The 21,286-nt window shown below is 44.1% G+C and overlaps 1 protein-coding gene across 4 annotated transcripts in view; it reads left to right on the top strand.

Annotated features, from left to right (window-relative positions):
- The first annotated feature begins 4,681 nt into the window (after positions 1-4,681).
- The window catches only part of LOC118402994 (myocardin-related transcription factor A-like), a 49,872-nt gene continuing 33,267 nt past the window's right edge, over positions 4,682-21,286 (top strand). Inside the window, exons 1-3 of one of the 4 annotated variants that reach the window (XM_035801415.2) lie at positions 4,682-4,841; positions 7,047-7,113; positions 18,443-18,628. In XM_035801415.2, coding sequence (XP_035657308.1) covers positions 18,505-18,628 — 124 coding nt within the window. In that variant the 5' untranslated portion in view covers positions 4,682-4,841; positions 7,047-7,113; positions 18,443-18,504. Of the gene's footprint in view, positions 4,842-4,973; positions 5,341-7,046; positions 7,114-18,442; positions 18,629-21,286 lie in introns of those variants that run through there. The other 3 variants (XM_035801416.2, XM_035801412.2, XM_035801413.2) reach the window with 3 other exon arrangements.

The raw sequence follows: 21,286 nt of genomic DNA, 5'->3' as shown, positions 1-21,286 counted from the left end.
GCTGTAGTGGAGCAGGTTTCAAGTTTCAAGTTCCTTGGTGTCCACATCACCAACTAACTATCATGGTCCAAACACATCAAGACAGTTGTGAAGAGGGTACGACAACACATTTGCAGGAGACTGAAAAGATTCGGCATGGGTCCCCAGATCCTCAAAAAGTTTGGTTGCATCACCACCTGGTATGGCAACTGCTCAGCATCCGACCATAAGGCGCTACAGGTGGTAGTGCGTACGGTCCAGTACATCACTGGGGTCAAGCTTCCTGCCACCCAGGACCTATATACTAGGTGGGGTCGGAGGAAGACCCCAAAAATTGTCAGACTCCAGTCACCCATGTCATAGTCTGTCCCCCCCCCCCCATTTGTTTTTACACTGCTACTACTCTCTGTTTATTATCTAAGCAGTCACTTTACCCCTACCAACATGTACAAATTAGCTCAAATAACCTGTACACCTGCACATTTTTTAAATGTAACCTTTATTTGACTAGGCAAGTCAGTTAAGAACAAATTATTATTTACAATGACGGCCTACCAAAAGGCCTCCTGCTGGGACGGGGGCTGGGATTATTATTATTTATGTTTTTATAGGACAAAACACATCACAAGAGAGACAACACTACATAAAGAGAGACCTAAGACAACACGTGGTATGGTATGGTAACAACACAACATAACAGCAACATGGTAGCAACACAACATGGCAGCAGCACAACATGGTAGCAGCACAAAACATGGTACAAACATTTATTGGGAACAGACAGCAGCAAGAAGTTAGAGACAACACTACATCAGGGAAAGCAGCCACAACTGTCAGTAAGAGTGTCCATGATTGAGTATTTGAATGAAGAGATTGATATAAAACACTGTCCAGTTTGAGTGTTTGTTGCAGCTCGTTCCAGTCACTAGCTGCAACGAACTGAAAAGACGAGCGACCCAGGGATGTGTGTGCTCTGGGGAGAATGTGACTGGCAGAACGGATGTTGTATGTGGAGGATGAGGGCTGCAGTAGATATCTCAGATTGGGGGAATGAGGCCTAAGCGGGTTTTATAAATAAGCATCAACCGGTGGGTCTTGCGACGGGTATACAGAGATGACTCGGTACCGGTACCCCCTGTATATAGCCTTGTTATTGTATACAGTCTCGTTACTTTTTTAAACTTGAGTTTATTTAGTAAACATTTTCTTAACTCTTTCTTGAACTGCATTGTTGGTTAAGGGCTTGTAAAGTAAGCACTTCATGGTAAGGTCTACCACCTGTTGTATTCGGCCCATGTGACAAAAACAATTTGACTTGAACTCTTGACAGCCCTAATTACGAGTTAGAAAACCTTGGTAATTCAGGTGAACTATAAAACATGTCTGTTGCATAGACTGGTGACTAGTGGTGAAACTACAATAGCCACGACAAAGACCTTCACGTTACTGCCATCTTGTGGTGTTACATAGTCATTACAAAGGGGAGTCCACTCAAGGGCATTGTTGACAATTCCAGAATGTATTAGTTAGAATGCTTACTGCTAAGAAATAAGTCTGTATCTCAAACATTATTTTGTGGTATTTAAATTTGTCGCAAATGGCTTCCAGTGAATCCCTCTAAATAAGAGATCCATGATCATGGCTGCCCAACCTGCAGCTTGCCATGGCTGGGTCACATCTACAGTTGAAGTCAGAAGTATACATACACCTTAGTCAAATACATTTAAACACAGTTTTTCACAATTCCTGACATTTAATTCTCGTAAAAAAAATCCCTGTCTTAGGTCAGTTAGGATCACCACTAGTTTAAGGATGTCAAATGTCAGAATAATAAGAGAGAGAATGATTTATTTCAGTTTTAATTTCTTTCATCATATTGCCAGTGGGTCAGAAGTTTACATATACTTAATTAGTATTTGGTAGCATTGCCTCTAAATGATTTAACTTGTTGCTCTTGAGCAGTGGTCTCCAACCGGTCAATCAAATCAAATGTTATTTGTCACATGCGCCGAATACAACAGACCTTACAGTGAAATGCTTGCTTACAAGCCCTTAACCAACAATGCAGTTAAGAAAATACCCCAAAAAGTCAGAAACAAAAGTAACAAATAATAAAAGAGCAGCAGTAAAATAACAATAGTGAGGCTATATACAGGGGGTACCGGTACAGAGTCAATGTGTGGGGGAACCGGTTATTAAAGTGATTATGCATGGACAATAACAGAGAGTAGCAGCAGTGTGTGTGTGTGTGTGTGTGTGTGTGTGTGTGTGCCATTTGATTAGATGTTCAGGAGTCTTATGACTTGGGGGGGGGTAGCCATTTGATTAGATGTTCAGGAGTCTTATGACTTGGGGGTAGAAGCTGTTTAGAAGCCTCTTGGACCAAGACTTGGCGCTCCGGTACCGCATGCTGTGCGGTACCAAGGGAGCAGTCTATGACTAGGGTGGCTGGAGTCTTTGACTATTTTTAGGGCCTTCCTCTGACACTGGTATAGAGGGGCTGGATGGCAGGGAGCTTGGCCCCGGTGATGTACTGGGCCGTGCGCACTACCCTCTGTAGTGCCTTGTGGTCGAAGGCCGAGCAGTTGCCATACCAGGCAGTGATGCAACCCATCAGGATGCTCTCGATGGTGCAGCTATAGAACCTTTTGACGATTTGAGGACCCATGCCAAAGCTTTTCAGTCTGCTTAGGGGGAATAGGTTTTGTCGTGCCCTCTTCTACTGTCTTGGTGTGCTTGGACCATGATAGTTTGTTGGTGATGTGGACGCCAAGGTATTTGAAGCTTTCAACCTGCTCAGTCCTTCTCCTGTAGTCCACAATAATCTCCTTTGTCTTGATCACGTTGAGTGAGAGGTTGTTGTCCTGGGCACAGGGACTATGGTGGTCTGCTTGAAACATGTTGGTATTACAGACTCAGACAGGGAGAGGTTGAAAAGGTCAGTGAAGACATGTACTGACATGGACGTGATCATCTCCTTTGTCTTGATCACGTTGAGGGAGAGGTTGTTGTCCTGGGCACAGGGACTATGGTGGTCTGCTTGAAACATGTTGGTATTACAGACTCAGACAGGGAGAGGTTGAAAAGGTCAGTGAAGACATGTACTGACATGGACGTGTCCTGGTAATCCGTTTGGCCTTGTGAATGTTGACCTGTTTAAAGGTCTTACTCACATCGGCTGCGGAGAGCGTGATCACACAGTCGTCCGGAACAGCTGACGCTCATGCATGTTTCAGTGTTATTTGCCTCAAAGCGAGCATAGAAGTTATTTAGCTTGTCTGGTAGTCTCGTGTCACTGGGCAGCTCTCAGCTGTGCTTCCCTTTGTAGTCTGTAATAGTTTGCAAGCCCTGTCACATCCGACGAGCATCGGAGCCAGTGTAGTACGATTCGATCTTAGTCCTGTATTGAAGCTTTGCCTGTTTGATGGTTTGTTGGAGGGCATAGCAGGATTTCTTATAAGCTTCCGGGTTAGAGTCCCACTCCTTGAAAGCGGCAGCTCTACCCTTAAGCTCAGTGCGGATGTTGCCTGTAATCCAGGGCTTCAGGTTGGGTTATGTACGTACAGTCACTGTGGGGATGACATCATCGATGCACTTATTGATAAAGCCAGCGACTGATGTGGTGTACTCCTCAATGCCATCGGAAGAATCCCGGAACATATTCCAGTCTGTGCTAGCAAAACAGTCCTGTAGTTTAGCATCTCCTTCATCTGACCAATTTTATTGACCAAGTTTTTGCTTATAAGCAGGAATCAGGAGGATAGTATTATGGTCAGATTTGCCAAATGGAGAGTGAAGGAGAGGTTTGTACGAGTCTGTGTGTGTGGAGTAAAGGTGGTCTAGAATAGTTTTCCCCCTCTGGTTGCACATTTAACATGCTGATAGAAATGAGGTTTCCCTTGTTTACAAATATACATAGACCGTCACCCCTTGTCTTATCAGAGGCTGCTGTTCTATCCTGCCGATGCAGTGTATAACCTGCCAGCTGTATGTTATTAATGTCGTTGTTCAGCTACTACTCTGTGAAACATAAGATATTACAGTTTTTAATGTCCTGTTGGTAGCATATAGTTTGTGCTTTTAGTTCGTCCCATTTATTTTCCAGTGATTGTACATTGCCTAACAGTATGGATGGCAAAGGCAGATTAGCCACTCATCGCCTGATCCTCCCAAGGCACCCCAATCTCCTTCCGTGAAATCTCAGTGTCTATCTCCTGTGAATGACGGGGATGAGGGCTTGTTCGGGTGTCTGGAGTAAATCCCTCCCGTCCGACTCATTAATGAAAAATTATTTGTCCAATTCAAGGTGAGTAATCGCTGTTCTGATGTCCAGAAGCTCTTTTCGGTTATAAGACATGGTAGCAGCAACATTATGTACAAAATAAGTTACAAACAATGCGAGAGAACAAACAAAATAGCACGGTTTGTTAAATATCATGCACTTTACTGCAGAATGTTTATTAGACTGTTTAACATACTTGTATTATTGTTCGGCCAGAGCTTTGAACAGTGAAAGATCATATAAGACTTGTAAAATAATCTGATCATAATGATGAGCACTTTCTCAAAAGTCAGATCTTCATAAGTAATTGTTATGCAACGTCATATGCTTGCTAAAACTCACCCATCATCTAATCTACTCAGATGACTGGCAGGCCTGAGTATTGGAACGGGATCAGAAATAACCAGTAGGTGGCGCCACAGACAATGCATTTTACTCCACAAGCCCACAACACAGAAAGAGTTTATTGCCATGATTCAACTTCTCTTCATTGCAATGCAAGGCAAGACTGGAAAACATCTATGCCATAGCTACATTATTCCCAAGGCAGTTGACATCTCATTCAGTCGTGTGGTTAGATGTGAGTATATATTTGATACTGGTTATCAAGTTGTTGCTATCGTGTGGTCAGATGTGAGTATATATTTGATACTGGTCATCAAGGTGTTGCTATATGGAAGTAACGATTTGCCTTTTTAGCTGAGATGAGGGTTTTCCGGTCAAAGTTTCCGTTGTGAGTCGGAAGTGCTGCACCACTAAAGCCAAAAGCTTTTAACCTAGTTAAAAACAATAATAGCGACAGTGATGAGTAGCTAATGAGAACGCATTAATTCAATCTTTAACATCACGACAAAGAGCAAGATACCTCGATATTACCACTGCGTGACGAGACTGACAGGTAGCTGCTAGCATCAGATGCTAAGCTAGCTATTTCTTGTAGCTAACGTTAGCTGTCTGGAGCCGGGGAGGTGGACTTGTCTAGTTTTACTGTTGATAGATTCGCTTAAGCCACTTTTCTCTTGCTGTTGTGGAGGTATTGGATTTCTTTATTCAATAGTTCTGCGTTGGACAATTTTCAGGTGAGCGCCCACTGCGTAGTTAACTAGCCTAGATACCGAGCCAATATGTCCACATTGGCACAATGACAATATGGGCCCAATGCGGGCTAAAATATTGACCACATGTAGGCTTTCCACATTGGGCCGATGTGCCTTCGCTTATCGGCTCCACATTTGCCCCAAATACATTGGCTCAGTGTGGGGGTGAGGGTAGCTCTCACTTTGCCTTGAAAATGTGCCCAAGTTGGCAGGATGTGGTCCCAATGCGGGTTAAACCCATGTAGGCTACCCACATTGAGCCGATGGGCAGCCCTCACTTTTCCTGAAACGAGCCCACCCTCTTTGATCGGCTGCCTGTTACATTGTATCAGAAAGACATATATATATATATATATCATTATCAGAGAAACTTAGTTGTCATATCTCATGCACTTATTTAACTTCTTTTTTTAATGGTCTTCGTCATTGACAATGTACAAGGTGTTTTTTTCTTTTTAAATTCACTAGTAAGATTGCACAAAAATAACTATAGAGCTATAAGGTTCTATCTGGAAAAAAAATAATTCCTAGATAATTGTCTTTAAACTTCCAAACACTCATTGGTTTGAATGGTGTCTGCAATATTTTTTTCTCTTCACTTTAACATATTTGCAAACCACACCACTAACAATTCTAATGAGCCCCCACCTCTACATTTATGAAGAAGCTGGGCTTGGTGTGGGCTAACCTGTGTTGGACTGGTGTGGGCTAATCTGTGTTGGACTGGTGTGGGCTAACCTGTGTTGGACTGGTGTGGGCTAACCTGTGTTGGACTGGTGTGGGCTAACCTGTGTTGGACTGGTGTGGGCTAACCTGTGTTGGACTGGTGTGGGCTAATCTGTGTTGGACTGGTGTGGGCTAATCTGTGTTGGACTGGTGTGGGCTAACCTGTGTTGGACTGGTGTGGGCTAACCTGTGTTGGACTGGTGTGGGCTAACCTGTGTTGGACTGGTGTGGGCTAACCTGTGTTGGACTGGAGTGGGCTAACCTGTGTTGGACTGGTGTGGGAAAGCCATGTTGGGCTTGTTGTGGGTTAGCCCGTGTTGGGCTTGTTGTGGGTGAGCCCGTGTTGGGCTTGGTGTGGGTTAGCCCGTGTTGGGCTTGGTGTGGGTTAGCCCGTGTTGGGCTTGGTGTGGGTTAGCCCGTGTTGGGCTTGGTGTGGGTTAGCCCGTGTTGGGCTTGGTGTGGGTTAGCCCGTGTTGGGCTTGGTGTGGGTTAGCCCGTGTTGGGCTTGGTGTGGGTTAGCCCGTGTTGGGCTTGGTGTGGGTTAGCCCGTGTCTACTAAATACTCATATGGGGTCATGTTTGCTGGGTAGATATTGTATTGTTGTCAAAGGGTATTGTGTAAAAAGCTGTTAGCTATCAGCCATATGAGCCAATGACAGCTGTTGTGACATCTGTGGTTAGCCAAATCCACAGTTGGCTATTACACTATCTAATCATACACATTGCCCTTGATATCAACATGTTAACAGCTATTGGGCCAAACGAGAGTATCTCTTCATCATGTTGCATCATACAGCTACATACATAGCTACCTAAATAGTTAGCTAGTTTGTATTCATGTCATGAATGATCTGCATCATGCCGTGGTGAGTTTGCATACAATGATTGATGAATAGCTGCTAGGCCTATTTGTAGCAATGTGCTTGGACTAATGACAATCTCTTTCCCTTCTTCTCTTTCAGCACTTTTCCTAGCTGTGTGCTGAAATGGAAAAACCATCCCATTTGTTTTCAAGGATTTAGCGGAACGGTTAAGTTCACATTTCTCGTTACAACATCCAGTCCATCACTCATCTCTTGTTGTCACAATATAGCTTAGCTAGATCTCCATTTACCTTCCATTGATGATTGTAAGTTATAGATTTATCATGTCATACGTCATCACTGTGCATTTGTCCTCTGTGACAAGCTGATGACAGATGAGTGGTGTTGCTAACAATCAAGTGTAGCTGTTTTTCACTTCTAAGATGCAAAACCCACATTACAGCCAGGTGGGAGGTTGCCTGCTGTGTTGCTTTGTGAACGTGTTCAGAGCACATCTGCACAGACTAGTGTAGACGTGCAGTTGGAGGAATGCCAGTGAACTCACTGTCCCTCCCCATGCTATTATGTCAGCACAATGCACTACATGTTTCAACACCCTCATACAGGAGAGGTGCTGGGAAGGAATAACTTGGCTGCTCAAGGATTGTCATCAACTACATCGTGACATTGCCTTCACCTCCAAAATGTGACTGTTCTAATAATGCGTTGTTATTATGACAACTCCATATTCATTGTTATAAATGAAACAATTTATCCTCCGTAGGAAAAGTATTGAAATCATAGAAATATATAGATCATATTTACATTTGAGTCATTTAGCAGACGCTCTTATCCAGTGCATACATTTTCTTGTTTTCTTGTACTGGTCCCTTGTGGGGATCGAACCCACAACCCTGCCGTTACAACATACATTCCCATTCAAGTTGACATTTGACAGTGGGTGGACAAGCGGCCATCTTTCTGGAAGTTTAAGTTAATTAAAAGTACATTTAATTGGTTTAGCAGCTTAATTACAGTGTTCTGAAGGGATTTGTCCATTCTATAAGTTCTATTTCTATGATTGAAGTGACGCCTACCCTGTATTCAAGAGTGCGACGTCTCAACCGATGATGGGCACAAATCAAGCTTTATTTATACAGCACATTTCAGACATGGAATGCAACACAATGTGCTTCACAGGAAGAAAAAAAAAATAAAAACTGAAATATTTACTACACAACAAACAATAAATAACAAAAACTGAACGACTAAAAAGCGCTGAACGACTAAAAAGGTGTGTTTTTAAGATTTATTTTAAATATGTCCACAGTTTTGGCCCCCCTCGGGTTCTCTGGCAGGCTATTCCAGAGGCTGGGGGCATAATAACTAAAGGCTGCCTCTTTTTCCCAGGCTTTGTGATAGTTAAAGGCCAGTGCCAGAGGAACTGAGGGACCTACTGGGTACATAACTTTAAACCATGTCTAACATGTATTGAGGTGCACAATTGTGGATTGTTTTAAAAACCAATAGAAGAATCTTAAAAGGAATTCTTAAACTCACAGGCAGCCAGTGCAAAGACCTTAACTGGTGCTCTCCATCTGGTCTTGGTCAGTACCTGTGCTGCTGCATTCTGTATGTTTTGCAGTTGACCAATGGCTTTCCTAGGTGGACCAGACAGGAAACCATTGCAGTAGTCATAAAAGCATGGATGAGTCTCTGTATCTGCCTGAGAGAAAACGGCCGCACTTTGACAATATACCTCAGGTAGTAAAAAGCTATGTTGGTCACATTCCTAATGTGTGATTCGAGTTCAGAATTCAAACTAACACCTAGGTATTATTCTTGTTTTTAGTTGTAATATTTTTATTTATTATCATTGGTGCAGTTGGCGGGTGGGTGTTAAGGAGTGTGGTTTGGCGGGTCATCCATCCACCTGTCATCCATCCATCCACAATCCATCGACCTGACAGGTGTGGCATATCAAGAAGCTGATTAAACAGCATGGTTATTAACACAGGTGCACCTTGTGCTGGGGACAATTAAAGGCCACTAAAATGTGCAGTTTTGTCACACCACAATGCCACAGATGTCTCAAGTTTTAAGGGAGCATGCAATTGGCAGGAATGTCCAACATTTACATTTACATTTAAGTCATTTAGCAGACACTCTTATCCAGAGCGACTTACAAATTGGTGCATTCACCTTATGACATCCAGTAGAACAGTCACTTTACAATAGTGCATCTAAATCTTAAAGGGGGGGGGGTGAGAAGGATTACTTATCCTATCCTAGGTATTCCTTAAAGAGGTGGGGTTTCAGGTGTCTCCGGAAGGTGGTGATTGACTCCGCTGTCCTGGCGTCGTGAGGGAGTTTGTTCCACCATTGGGGGCCAGAGCAGCGAACAGTTTTGACTGGCTGAGCGGGAACTGTACTTCCTCAGTGGTAGGGAGGCGAGCAGGCCAGGGGTGGATGAACGCAGTGCCCTTGTTTGGGTGTAGGGCCTGATCAGAGCCTGGAGGTACTGAGGTGCCGTTCCCCTCACAGCTCCGTAGGCAAGCACCATGGTCTTGTAGCGGATGCGAGCTTCAACTGGAAGCCAGTGGAGAGAGCGGAGGAGCGGGGTGACGTGAGAGAACTTGGGAAGGTTGAACACCAGACGGGCTGCGGCGTTCTGGATGAGTTGTAGGGGTTTAATGGCACAGGCAGGGAGCCCAGCCAACAGCGAGTTGCAGTAATCCAGACGGGAGATGACAAGTGCCTGGATTAGGACCTGCGCCGCTTCCTGTGTGAGGCAGGGTCGTACTCTGCGGATGTTGTAGAGCATGAACCTACAGGAACGGGCCACCGCCTTGATGTTAGTTGAGAACGACAGGGTGTTGTCCAGGATCACGCCAAGGTTCTTAGCGCTCTGGGAGGAGGACACAATGGAGTTGTCAACCGTGATGGCGAGATCATGGAACGGGCAGTCCTTCCCCGGGAGGAAGAGCAGCTCCGTCTTGCCGAGGTTCAGCTTGAGGTGGTGATCCGTCATCCACACTGATATGTCTGCCAGACATGCAGAGATGCGATTCGCCACCTGGTCATCAGAAGGGGGAAAGGAGAAGATTAATTGTGTGTCGTCTGCATAGCAATGATAGGAGAGACCATGTGAGGTTATGACAGAGCCAAGTGACTTGGTGTATAGCGAGAATAGGAGAGGGCCTAGAACAGAGCCCTGGGGGACACCAGTGGTGAGAGCGCGTGGTGAGGAGACAGATTCTCGCCACGCCACCTGGTAGGAGCGACCTGTCAGGTAGGACGCAATCCAAGCGTGGGCCGCGCCGGAGATGCCCAACTCGGAGAGGGTGGAGAGGAGGATCTGATGTTTCACAGTATCGAAGGCAGCCGATAGGTCTAGAAGGATGAGAGCAGGGGAGAGAGAGTTAGCTTTAGCGGTGCGGAGCGCCTCCGTGATACAGAGAAGAGCAGTCTCAGTTGAATGACTAGTCTTGAAACCTGACTGATTTGGATCAAGAAGGTCATTCAGAGAGAGATAGCGGGAGAGCTGGCCAAGGACGGCACGTTCAAGAGTTTTGGAGAGAAAAGAAAGAAGGGATACTGGTCTGTAGTTGTTGACATCGGAGGGATCGAGTGTAGGTTTTTTCAGAAGGGGTGCAACTCTCACTCTCTTGAAGACGGAAGGGACGTAGCCAGCGGTCAGGGATGAGTTGATGAGCGAGGTGAGGTAAGGGAGAAGGTCTCCGGAAATGGTCTGGAGAAGAGAGGAGGGGATAGGGTCAAGCGGGCAGGTTGTTGGGCGGCCGGCCGTCACAAGACGCGAGATTTCATCTGGAGAGAGAGGGGAGAAAGAGGTCAGAGCACAGGGTAGGGCAGTGTGAGCAGAACCAGCGGTGCCGTTTGACTTAGCAAACGAGGATCGGATGTCCCCGACCTTCTTTTCAAAATGGTTGACGAAGTCATCTGCAGAGAGGGAGGAGGGGAGGGGGAGGAGGATTCAGGAGGGAGGAGAAGGTGGCAAAGAGCTTCCTAGGGTTAGAGGCAGATGCTTGGAATTTAGAGTGGTAGAAAATGTCTTTAGCAGCAGAGACAGAGGAGGAAAATGTAGAGAGGAGGGAGTGAAAGGATGCCAGGTCCGCAGGGAGGCGAGTTTTCCTCCATTTCCGCTCGGCTGCCCGGAGCCCTGTTCATTTCTTTGCATATGCTACCTCCAATGTAATTTTAGAGAATTTGACAGTTACGTCTGGGGGGTTCTAAGGAGTATTTCAGTCTAATAAAGCCCTTTTGTGGGGGAAAAACTCATTCTGATTGGCTGGGCCTTTCTCCAGTCATGTGAAATCCGAAGATTAGGGCCCAATGAATTTATTGAATTATTCTATTGATTTCCATCTTTGAATTGTAACTGAGTAAAGTCTTTATTGGTTTATGTTGCGTTTTATGTTTTTGTTCATTATAGTTCTCAAGGAAAATGGACAATAGTTCAGAGAAATCAGTAAATGAAGTGGGGCAGTGCTTTGGTGGCCTATACAGCGTTATGATGCTCAAGACCCAAAGTCGCCAAACAAAAAGTCCTTACAGCTGAGAGCATTAGTAAAAAAACAAACACCTCAGATTATGTAAAATAGGTTCTAACTATAACATTTGTGAATTTTTAAAAATAAATTAATAAATCATAGAATACTTTCACAACCATGTTTGTAAGCTTTGAAATAATAACTTTCCACAGTTTCTCTTTTTCTGTGATGAATATGGGTCAAATAGGAGCACCGCTATCTCGTTTCTGACCTTTCTGACCACTAGTGCTGACCGTTTAGTGCTTTTGGATGTCGTTTCGATTATTTCAAAAATAGTAACGGTTTTCCATATTTTTATTTTACATTTAAATGCACTATGCATTATGTGGGTTGAATGCTGTAACAATACAGAATATTTAAAAGTCCCACGATGGTAGTGATTGCCCATTCACTGCTTGTCACTTATTAACCATCATTTATTCTAGGGCTGTCCCTGACAAAAAAAAATCTTGGTTGACCGAAAGTCGTCTGGTATTTGATTGGTTTAAACTTATTTTTCCATATACAGTACCAGTCAAATATATTAATTTACATTGTGATGAATAGCTTTGTGACACACACCAGGTTAGCCTAGTTGGGTTATACTACTGAATTATGACTCACACTCTACTGTATTGTGACATCACCACCTGCACTAAAGCGTGGCCTACAATGAATCTTTCAATGACCTGTCTTGTTCTCCCACATAACTTAATTCTCTCCTAAGTTGACCTGTTTCACTGACTTTTTGAAGCTGTTTCTGCCTGTCAGAAGTCTCCTTCATGATAGCCTCAATTAGATCAGTGGGGAAACCACAGGGTGAGGCTGCCGCTGATGTCATGATAAGAGGGTAGGGGTCTACAGTTATGCAACAGGAGATTGGATGATTAGATCAGACTTGATGTGCTGTAATAAATCATAATAAAGGTCGATTACATTTTGTTGTGGTAAATTCGGTGGAAATGGCTTGTGGTGTGACTGATCTGGAGGATGAAACTGAGTGTTTCTCTGTCGAAACTCTGTTGAGATTGATCAGACTATGTTTTTCGGTCCAGGTTTTTCAGTTGGGGTGTGTCGTCCGAGAGGAGACTGAACATCCTCTGGCTGCTGGAACACTCAGAACCACAGAAATCCTCTCTGCCCGCATGAGTATTATGTTTTTTCTAGAGCCAGTGCCAGGGAATCGCTCCTTACGGTCACATTTTTAAATGTTTATTTTATTTCACCTTTATTTAACCAGGTAGGCTAGTTGAGAACAAGTTCTCATTTGCAACTGTGACTTGGCCAAGATAAAGCATAGCAGTGTGAACAGACAACACAGAGTTACACATGGAGTAAACAATTAACAAGTCAATAACACAGTAGGAAAAAAAAGGGGAGACTATATACATTGTGTGCAAAAGGCATGAGGTAGGCGAATAATTACAATACTGCAGATTAACACTGGAGTGATAAATGATCAGATGGTCATGTACAGGTAGAGATATTGGAGTGCAAAAGAGCAGAAAAGTAAATAAATAAAAACTGTATGGGGATGAGGAAGGTGAAAATGGGTGGGCTATTTACCAATAGACTATGTACAGCTGCAGCGATCGGTTAGCTGCTCAGATAGCAGATGTTTGAAGTTGGTGAGGGAGATAAAAGTCTCCAACTTCAGCGATTTTTGCAATTCGTTCCAGTCACAGGCAGCAGAGAACTGGAACGAAAGGCGGCCAAATGAGGTGTTGGCTTTAGGGATGATCAGTGAGATACACCTGCTGGAGCGCGTGCTACGGATGGGTGTTGCCATCGTGACCAGTGAACTGAGATAAGGCGGAGCTTTACCTAGCATGGACTTGTAGATGACCTGGAGCCAGTGGGTTTGGCGACGAATATGTAGCGAGGGCCAGCCGACTAGAGCGTATAAGTTGCAGTGGGTGGTATAAGGTGCTTTATTGACAAAACGGATGACACTGATAAACTGCATCCAGTTTGCTGAGTAGAGTGTTGGAAGCAATTTTGTAGATGATATCGCCGAAGTCGAGGATCGGTAGGATAGTCAGTTTTACTAGGGTAAGTTTGGCGGCGTTCCGCCGACTCTTGATTTGATTTTCAATTGGAGATGTTTGATATGAGTCTGGAAGGAGAGTTTACAGTCTAGCCAGACACCTAAGTACTTATAGATGTCCACATATTCAAGGTTGGAACCATCCAGGGTGGTGATGCTGGTCAGGCGTGCGGGTGCAGGCAGCGAACGGTTGAAAAGCATGCATTTGGTTTTACTAGCTTTTAAGAGCAGTTGGAGGCCACGGAAGGAGTGTTGTATGGCATTGAAGCTCGTTTGGAGGTTAGATAGCACAGTGTCCAAGGACGGGCCGGAAGTATATAGAATGGTGATATCTGGTAAAGGTGGATCAGGGAATCGCCCGCAGCAAGAGCAACATCATTGATATATACAGAAAAAAGAGTCGGCCCGAGGATTGAACCCTGTGGCACCCCCATAGAGACTTCCAGAGGACCGGACAGCATGCCCTCTGATTTGACACACTGAACTCTGTCTGCAAAGTAATTGGTGAACCAGGCAAGGCAGTCATCCGAAAAACCGAGGCTACTGAGTCTGCCGATAAGAATATGGTAAGCCTTGGCAAGGTCGATGAAGACGGCTGCACAGTACTGTCTTTTATCGATGGCGGTTATGATATCGTTTAGTACCTTGAGCGTGGCTGAGGTGCACCTGTGACCGGCTCGGAAACCAGATTGCACAGCGGAGAAGGTACGGTGGGATTCGAGATGGTCAGTGACCTGTTTGTTAACTTGGCTTTCGAAGACCTTAGATAGGCAGGGCAGGATGGATATAGGTCTGTAACAGTTTGGATCCAGGGTGTCTCCCCCTTTGAAGAGGGGGATGACTGCGGCAGCTTTCCAGTCCTTGGGGATCTCAGACGATATGAAAGAGAGGTTGAACAGGCTGGTAATAGGGGTTGCGACAATGGCGGCGGATAGTTTCAGAAATAGAGGGTCCAGATTGTCAAGCCCAGCTGATTTGTACGGGTCCAGGTTTTGCAGCTCTTTCAGAACATCTGCTATCTGGATTTGGGTAAAGGAGAACCTGGAGATGCTTGGGCGAGTAGCTGCAGGGGGGGGGGCGGAGCTGTTGGCCGAGGTTGGAGTAGCCAGGCGGAAGGCATGCTTGTTGAAGTTTTCGATAATCATGGATTTATCGGTGGTGACCGTGTTACCTAGCCTCAGTGCAGTGGGCAGCTGGGAGGAGGTGCTCTTGTTCTCCATGGACTTCACAGTGTCCCAGAACTTTTTGGAGTTTGCGCTACAGGATGCAAACTTCTGCCTGAAGAAGCTGGCCTTAGCTTTCCTGACTGACTGCGTGTATTGGTTCCTGACTTCCCTGAACAGTTGCATATTGCGGGGACTGTTCGATGCTATTGCAGTCCGCCACAGGATGTTTTTGTGCTGGTCGAGGGCAGTCAGGTCTGGAGTGAACCAAGGGCTAGATCTGTTCTTAGTTCTGCATTTTTTGAACAGAGCATGCTCATCTAAAATGGTGAGGAAGTTACTTTTAAAGAATGACCAGGCATCCTCAACTGACGGGATGAGGTCAATGTCCTTCCAGGATACCCGGGCCAGGTCGATTAGAAAGGCCTGCTCACAGAAGTGTTTTAGGGAGCGTTTGACAGTGATGAGGGGTGGTCGTTTGACTGTGGCTCCGTAGCGGATACAGGCAATGAGGCAGTGAACGCTGAGATCCTGGTTGAAGACAGCGGAGGTGTATTTGGAGGGCCAGTTTGTCAGGATGACGTCTATGAGGGTGCCCTTGTTTACAGATTTAGGGTTGTGGTCCTTCTGTAGCTCAGTTGGTAGAGCATTTAGTGGGTTGATTCCCGGGACCACCCATACGTAGAATGTATGCACACATGACTGTAAGTCGCTTTGGATAAAAGCGTCTGCTAAATGGCATATATATATATATATATATATATATATATATCTGGTGGGTTCCTTGATGATTTGTGTGAGATTGAGGGCATCTAGCTTAGATTGTAGGACTGCCGGGGTGTTAAGCATATCCCAGTTTAGGTCACCGACCAGAACAAACTCTGAAGCTAGATGGGGGGCAATCAATTCACAAATGGTGTCCAGGGCACAGCTGGGTGCTGAGGGGGGTCGGTAGCAGGCGGCAACAGTGAGAGACTTATTTCTGGAGAGAGTAATTTTCAAGATTAGTAGTTCGAACTGTTTGGTTTTGGACCTGGAACGTATGACATTACTTTGCAGGCTATCTCTGCAGTAGACTGCAACCCCTCCCCCTTTGGCAGTTCTATCTTGACGGAAGATGTTATAGTTAACTGAGAATCAGAGAGTACTGTATGCTGCCACACCTAGACAGTCATGGAGAGAGATGGCTAGGTATGGGAGACAGACAGATAGTAGGTTGAGATGTAGGCTAGGTAGTGAGACAGACCAAAAACATATCAGCAATAGCCTAAGCTGAACACAGAAATGGAGAGACTGATAGTGAAATAAATAGTGTGAGGGCAAGAATGAGATTGGGAGAGATCCTTAGACAACACAGCCTTTTTGTTGGCCTGCTCTGTTGTAATGGCATTTCCTGCTGCACTCCATGGGTAGAGAAAACGCTCATGAAAACAAACAGAATTAAAGCTGCAAGCAGCATGGCCGGGGTTCATGACTTTGGGTCACACGGGGTGCGGGGGATGACCATACAAAGTTAGCATGTTCAATCGCTTGTTTTAGCGCAACCATGTGGCCAATTGTCATGGTATCGCTTGAGCGGATGTGGCCCTTGGGCCTTTACCATGCTAAATTGCACAATCCTGGGTTTTATAATCTCAGGGGAATTTTTTTTCACCAAAATGGCAGGTAGCCTAGTGGTTAGTGCGTTGGGCCATGAACCGAAAATGTTTCTGGATCAAATCCCATAGCTGACAAGGTAAAAATCTCTCGGCCTACCCTTGAACAAGGCAGGTAACCCACTGTTCCCCGGTAGGCCGTCATTGTAAATTTAGAATTAGTTCTTTACTCTCTCAAGACATCTCGTGGCCCTTTTTGGGAGCTTTTGTCTAATTTTGTCTTTAATTATCTCTGTCCCTCTGTGTGGCCTTTATTACATGTAAAATATATGAAATAGTTCAATAAGATGATTTGAAAATAGAAAATAAAATTACCTCTGTAAAACTGTATCCTAAATACAGACTTTCAATTTAGTGAATACCGTTGGTGGTTTAATATAAGGGTTTCTGCAATATAATTGGACTTTTACCACTTATTTTACTACGTCAGTATTTATTTGTTGTCAGTGTTTTGCCGTAAAACTGGTGGCAGTTGTGAAAAATGTCTAGTTAGATAGGGTTGCAGAGTAAATTAGGCAATTTTTCTCTTCAACCATATGTTCCATATACTAGAAACTCATGGGCACAAAAAAAAATAACACTGTATAACAATATAAACAAAATATTCAGGTATAAATGACTAAAGTTGTTATGCATTGCCATAGATTTTCTGTTAATTACCAAAATTACTGAAGATTCCGGTGAAGGAAAAAACAAAATGCCTATTCCTCCAGATAGTTGACACTATAATCCTTAGCCTGCAGATATGCATTCCTAAATTGTGTTCTTTCTGTGTCTGAATTCCATAGTTTCACAAGAGTTGCTCAGTGTTCCATTAGCGTGTTCCAGCCTGTTCCAGGTTCTACCTCCCAGCCCTGAGCAACCGAGAGGGAGAGTAGGCTACATCTATCTACCCTAACACTCTGCCACTGTGTCTGCGTCAGTGGTTAGCAAAGAACAGGCCTCAGGGGAATTGAGTGTCTAGTTTATGCAGAGCTGTCAGTTGAAGGAAGACTTCAGATATTGAGTCACTGTTCTGGTTGCAAGTTTCTATAGACCGGGTCACGATAAAGGAGTGTGTGCAACATTTGTCTTGGACAGCCACTGAGTTTGGTTCTAGCCCCGCTGTAATATACACCTGATTTAAACTAAGTGGTTTATATTGAAATCCATTATTAGCTGATGAGCTTAATCCAGTAGGCTTGGGCGGCATCCAGATTGTCATACCTTCATACCGACCTTGTGCCATACCGGGATATTTGAGATACCGGCACTGATCACAAAACCCCACCCAGCCTTTGTAATCCGAAAGATAGCAATGTTAACAAGTACATGTCAAATCCCATAGAGAATGCTAACTAAATGCTAATGAGTGCATTGCGAACATTTTATACAATCTCTGAGCTAAACTATCTGCAAGAAGGATATCCTAGTTCATAAAGTCATCCAAGTTACTCAAAAATGCTACTCCGTGTGGCACAAAACAGATATTAGACAGCAAGACTCTTGATCCAGGCGGGGATTCACTGCTTTTACCAAGCAAAGCTTGATTTTGGAAAAGCTAACCACTTTGCTAGATAGCTAACTAGCTACTAAATTAGCTAAACAAATGCAAATTTAACTTAATAGTTATAAGATACCTAGCTGGCAAATATTTAGTTGTGAGTTCTATACTGTAAGTAGATCACCTGGCGGGTGCTGCACAACAGTGAGTGACTCACAAGGCTACGGTCTCGTAGTTGTGTGCTTGTAAACAAACACAATGTGACTGGGAACTATCGTTAAGCTTCATAATGAAAGTTGTGACAGGTAAGAACGCGTTCTTCTTTACCTACTAACTTATTGCGCAAGTTGACTGCAGGTGTTTTCTGTAAAAGTAGCTACAAATATAAAAATGTATTTGAAAACCTCAAAGAAATAGTTTCAATGGTATTGACTGTATTGAAAAACCATTCCGTGGCAATTTCCAAATACCCCGGTATACTGCCCAAGCCTAGAATCAAGTGTGTTATTGCAGGGGTGGATTAAAAGCCTATGCACCATTTCTCTTGGACTGGAGTTCCCCACCCCTGTTGAAACCATATTTTCTGCATGCGACAATTTGCAAACCAGACTGACATTGTTTTTCTTTTCTTTTTTAAAATAATTGTATACCTCACAGGTATCTCTGTCACCCTGGCGACGCTGGAGCCACAGGGTGGGGCTGAGCTAAGTCCTGGCATCATGGTGGTTGCTGTGGCACCCAGCTCCGCCTCCAGCCCACAGAGCGAAGCAGTGACCAATGAGCTTCAGGAGTTAACTCTGCAGCCCATCTCCAACGACATACCTGTGCGAGACAGGAAGAACGGTGAGTTGGTGTCGAGGATCCCCCGTACGAGGATCCCCCGTACGAGGATCCCCCGTACGAGGATCCCCCGTACGAGGATCCCCCGTACGAGGATCCCCCGTACGAGGATCCCCCGTACGAGGATCCCCCGTACGATCCTCCTCTTTCATCAACTATCAGACATACCATACCGTATCAAGGTAAAATAAATTAAATCTTGAATATTGTATTTTCTGTTACGCTGTGTGCACTGAACTAACATGCATGATTGTTGCTAACACTCCGATTTTCAGATGAGAGGAATTAAACGGCCTATAATGCACCGTGTCGCTCAACTCAACAGTGTGTAGCCTACTGTAGCTGCTAGCAAAGTAATTCAAAGCCTATACTTTATCACTCCGGATGTGATAACTTTCCAGTGTTACTGTTTTTGCCATGTAATGTTGTTATTAAAACAATATCAGACAACCCCGGGGTAGAATAGTTCACCGACAGAGCATTTGGAAAGTATTCAGACACCTTGACTTTTTCCACGTTGTTACGTTATACCCCTATTCTAAAATGGATTAAGTTGTTTTTTTCCCTCATCAATCTATAATGACAAAGCAAAAACTGGTTTTTAGAAATGTTTGCAAATCTATATATATTTTTAAAAATGCTGAAATTAGGGATGCACGATATATCGGTGAACATATCGGAATCGGACGATATTAGATAAAAATGCCAACATCAGTATCGGCCGATGTCTAGTTTAACGGCGATGTGCAAAACCGATGTCAAAGCTACCGTGCATACCTTTATAAAGTAGGTACATGATGTAATGATGCTACGTAAAATTTTGCGCTACATGTGCAACACAGTATTCTTAACCTAGCCCACACAATGTCTGCTGTGTGGCTCGAGCAGTCAAGTCGAGCAGTCATTTGAAAGGGTAAGAACATTTCAGCGAGACAACTCAAAGGCGAAATCCATTAAAGCCAAGATAATGAAATTCATTGCCCTTTGCAATCAACCGTTCTCTGTCGTGGGTGATGTTGGCTTTCACCGACTGGTCGAGCACTGGTACATACTACCAAGTGTGCTATTTTTCAAATGTTGCCCTACCGGAGTTACACAGTGATAGCTTCACTGCTATTAGCATCATGACATACATACTATGGAACGCCGTTTGGGTCTTTGCGTGTCAAAAAAGATATAGTAGCTCTGTCAAAGCTGTAGAAAAAAAAGTCTGCAAACAAGCAAACCCCGGACACGATGTGTTTACAATACCGCGTTGGTAATAAAGCATTATTTCTTCGACCGCAACTTCTGGGGTAGCTAGCTTTTAGCTTGGTACCTAGCTAGCGCCAATACAACCAGTCTGAAAACAATGACCAGTAGGGAGGGACTGCAGTCATTTTCATTATTCTTAGCAATGATTTAGGAGTCCTTGTGAGTAAGTATTAGCTAGGTTGTCAATATAATATTGAAATTGAACTTCATGAAAATAAATAGCTAGCCAGCTACTTAATCCTGTTGCCCAAAGCTAACGTTTTAAGCAGCCAGCTAGCTTCATCTGGCTAGTGAGGCTTGACGGGACCGGATTATGTGTTGTGAAGCTAGCCACAATAAGGATTAGCATAATAGTCAACTTCGCAGTTTGCCTTCAAAATAAAAGTATGTCATTGACAGTGATGCATTCTACTATTGTGGCTAATCCTTATTGTGGCTAGCTTCACATAGATGGGTCCGACCACCATTAATCAAATAAGAACTGTCATATAAATTAGGGTTATTTTAGATGACACCTAGCTGTATAGTTAGCTAGCTAACTATAGCTACTGAAACAGATTGTTGTTTTGCTGCGTTTTTGGGGAAGAATATTGTTTGCATCCATGAGCTAGCTAGCTTTTTTTTATGACCAGCACTGTAGGTGCGCGAGACAACTTTACCAGCATCATAGCATACGTATCGATGAATCATTGTGACATAGGAAATACGAGTGATAGTGTAATCAATGTGTAATAACTATGTAAAAAAGTTATGAACACGTTAAATTATTATGTGACGTGCAGTCATATGCAGGTCCTGATTGGTCAACAAGCTTATTTAACACGTCAAATAGTGTTTGTTTTTTTTCACACGTGAAGACACAAATGGCATTCCATAGAAATCCTGGTTGAGAATGAAACGACTGAACAACGAAACAGAACAGCAAGTTAGTAAGTGAAATAGGTTTTGATGATGTTTTACTGGTAATGGGGACATGCGTAAATGCCATCAAAATAACTTTTTGGTCATTGTGGTGTGGGTAACCTTTTCTTTAACTAGGGAAGTCAGTTAAGAACAAATTCTTATTTACAATGACGGCCTGGACGACCCTGGGCCAATTGTACGCCGCCCTATGGGACTCCCAATCACGGCTGGATGTGATACAGCCTGGATTCGAACCAGGGACTGTTGTTACGCCTCTTACACTGAGATGCAGTGCCTTAGACCGCTGCGTCCGTGTGTGTGTTAACTATTTAACTGTACTAGAATGCTTAAAAGGCCGCTCAAATTGTAAATATCGGTATCGTCTTTTTTTGGCAAGGAAAATATCAGATATCAGCCAAAAATGTCATATGGCATCACTAGCATGAAAAGCAGGAGTTCAGTATGAGGTCTGTACAGCTCTCCCAGCCATATACAGTGGCTAGT

Source organism: Oncorhynchus keta, chromosome 24 (genome assembly GCF_023373465.1).
Source record: "Oncorhynchus keta strain PuntledgeMale-10-30-2019 chromosome 24, Oket_V2, whole genome shotgun sequence".
NCBI lineage: Eukaryota > Metazoa > Chordata > Actinopteri > Salmoniformes > Salmonidae > Oncorhynchus > Oncorhynchus keta.
The sequence above is the reverse complement of the archived record's forward strand: the minus strand, read 5'-3'. Positions and strand labels throughout refer to the sequence as shown.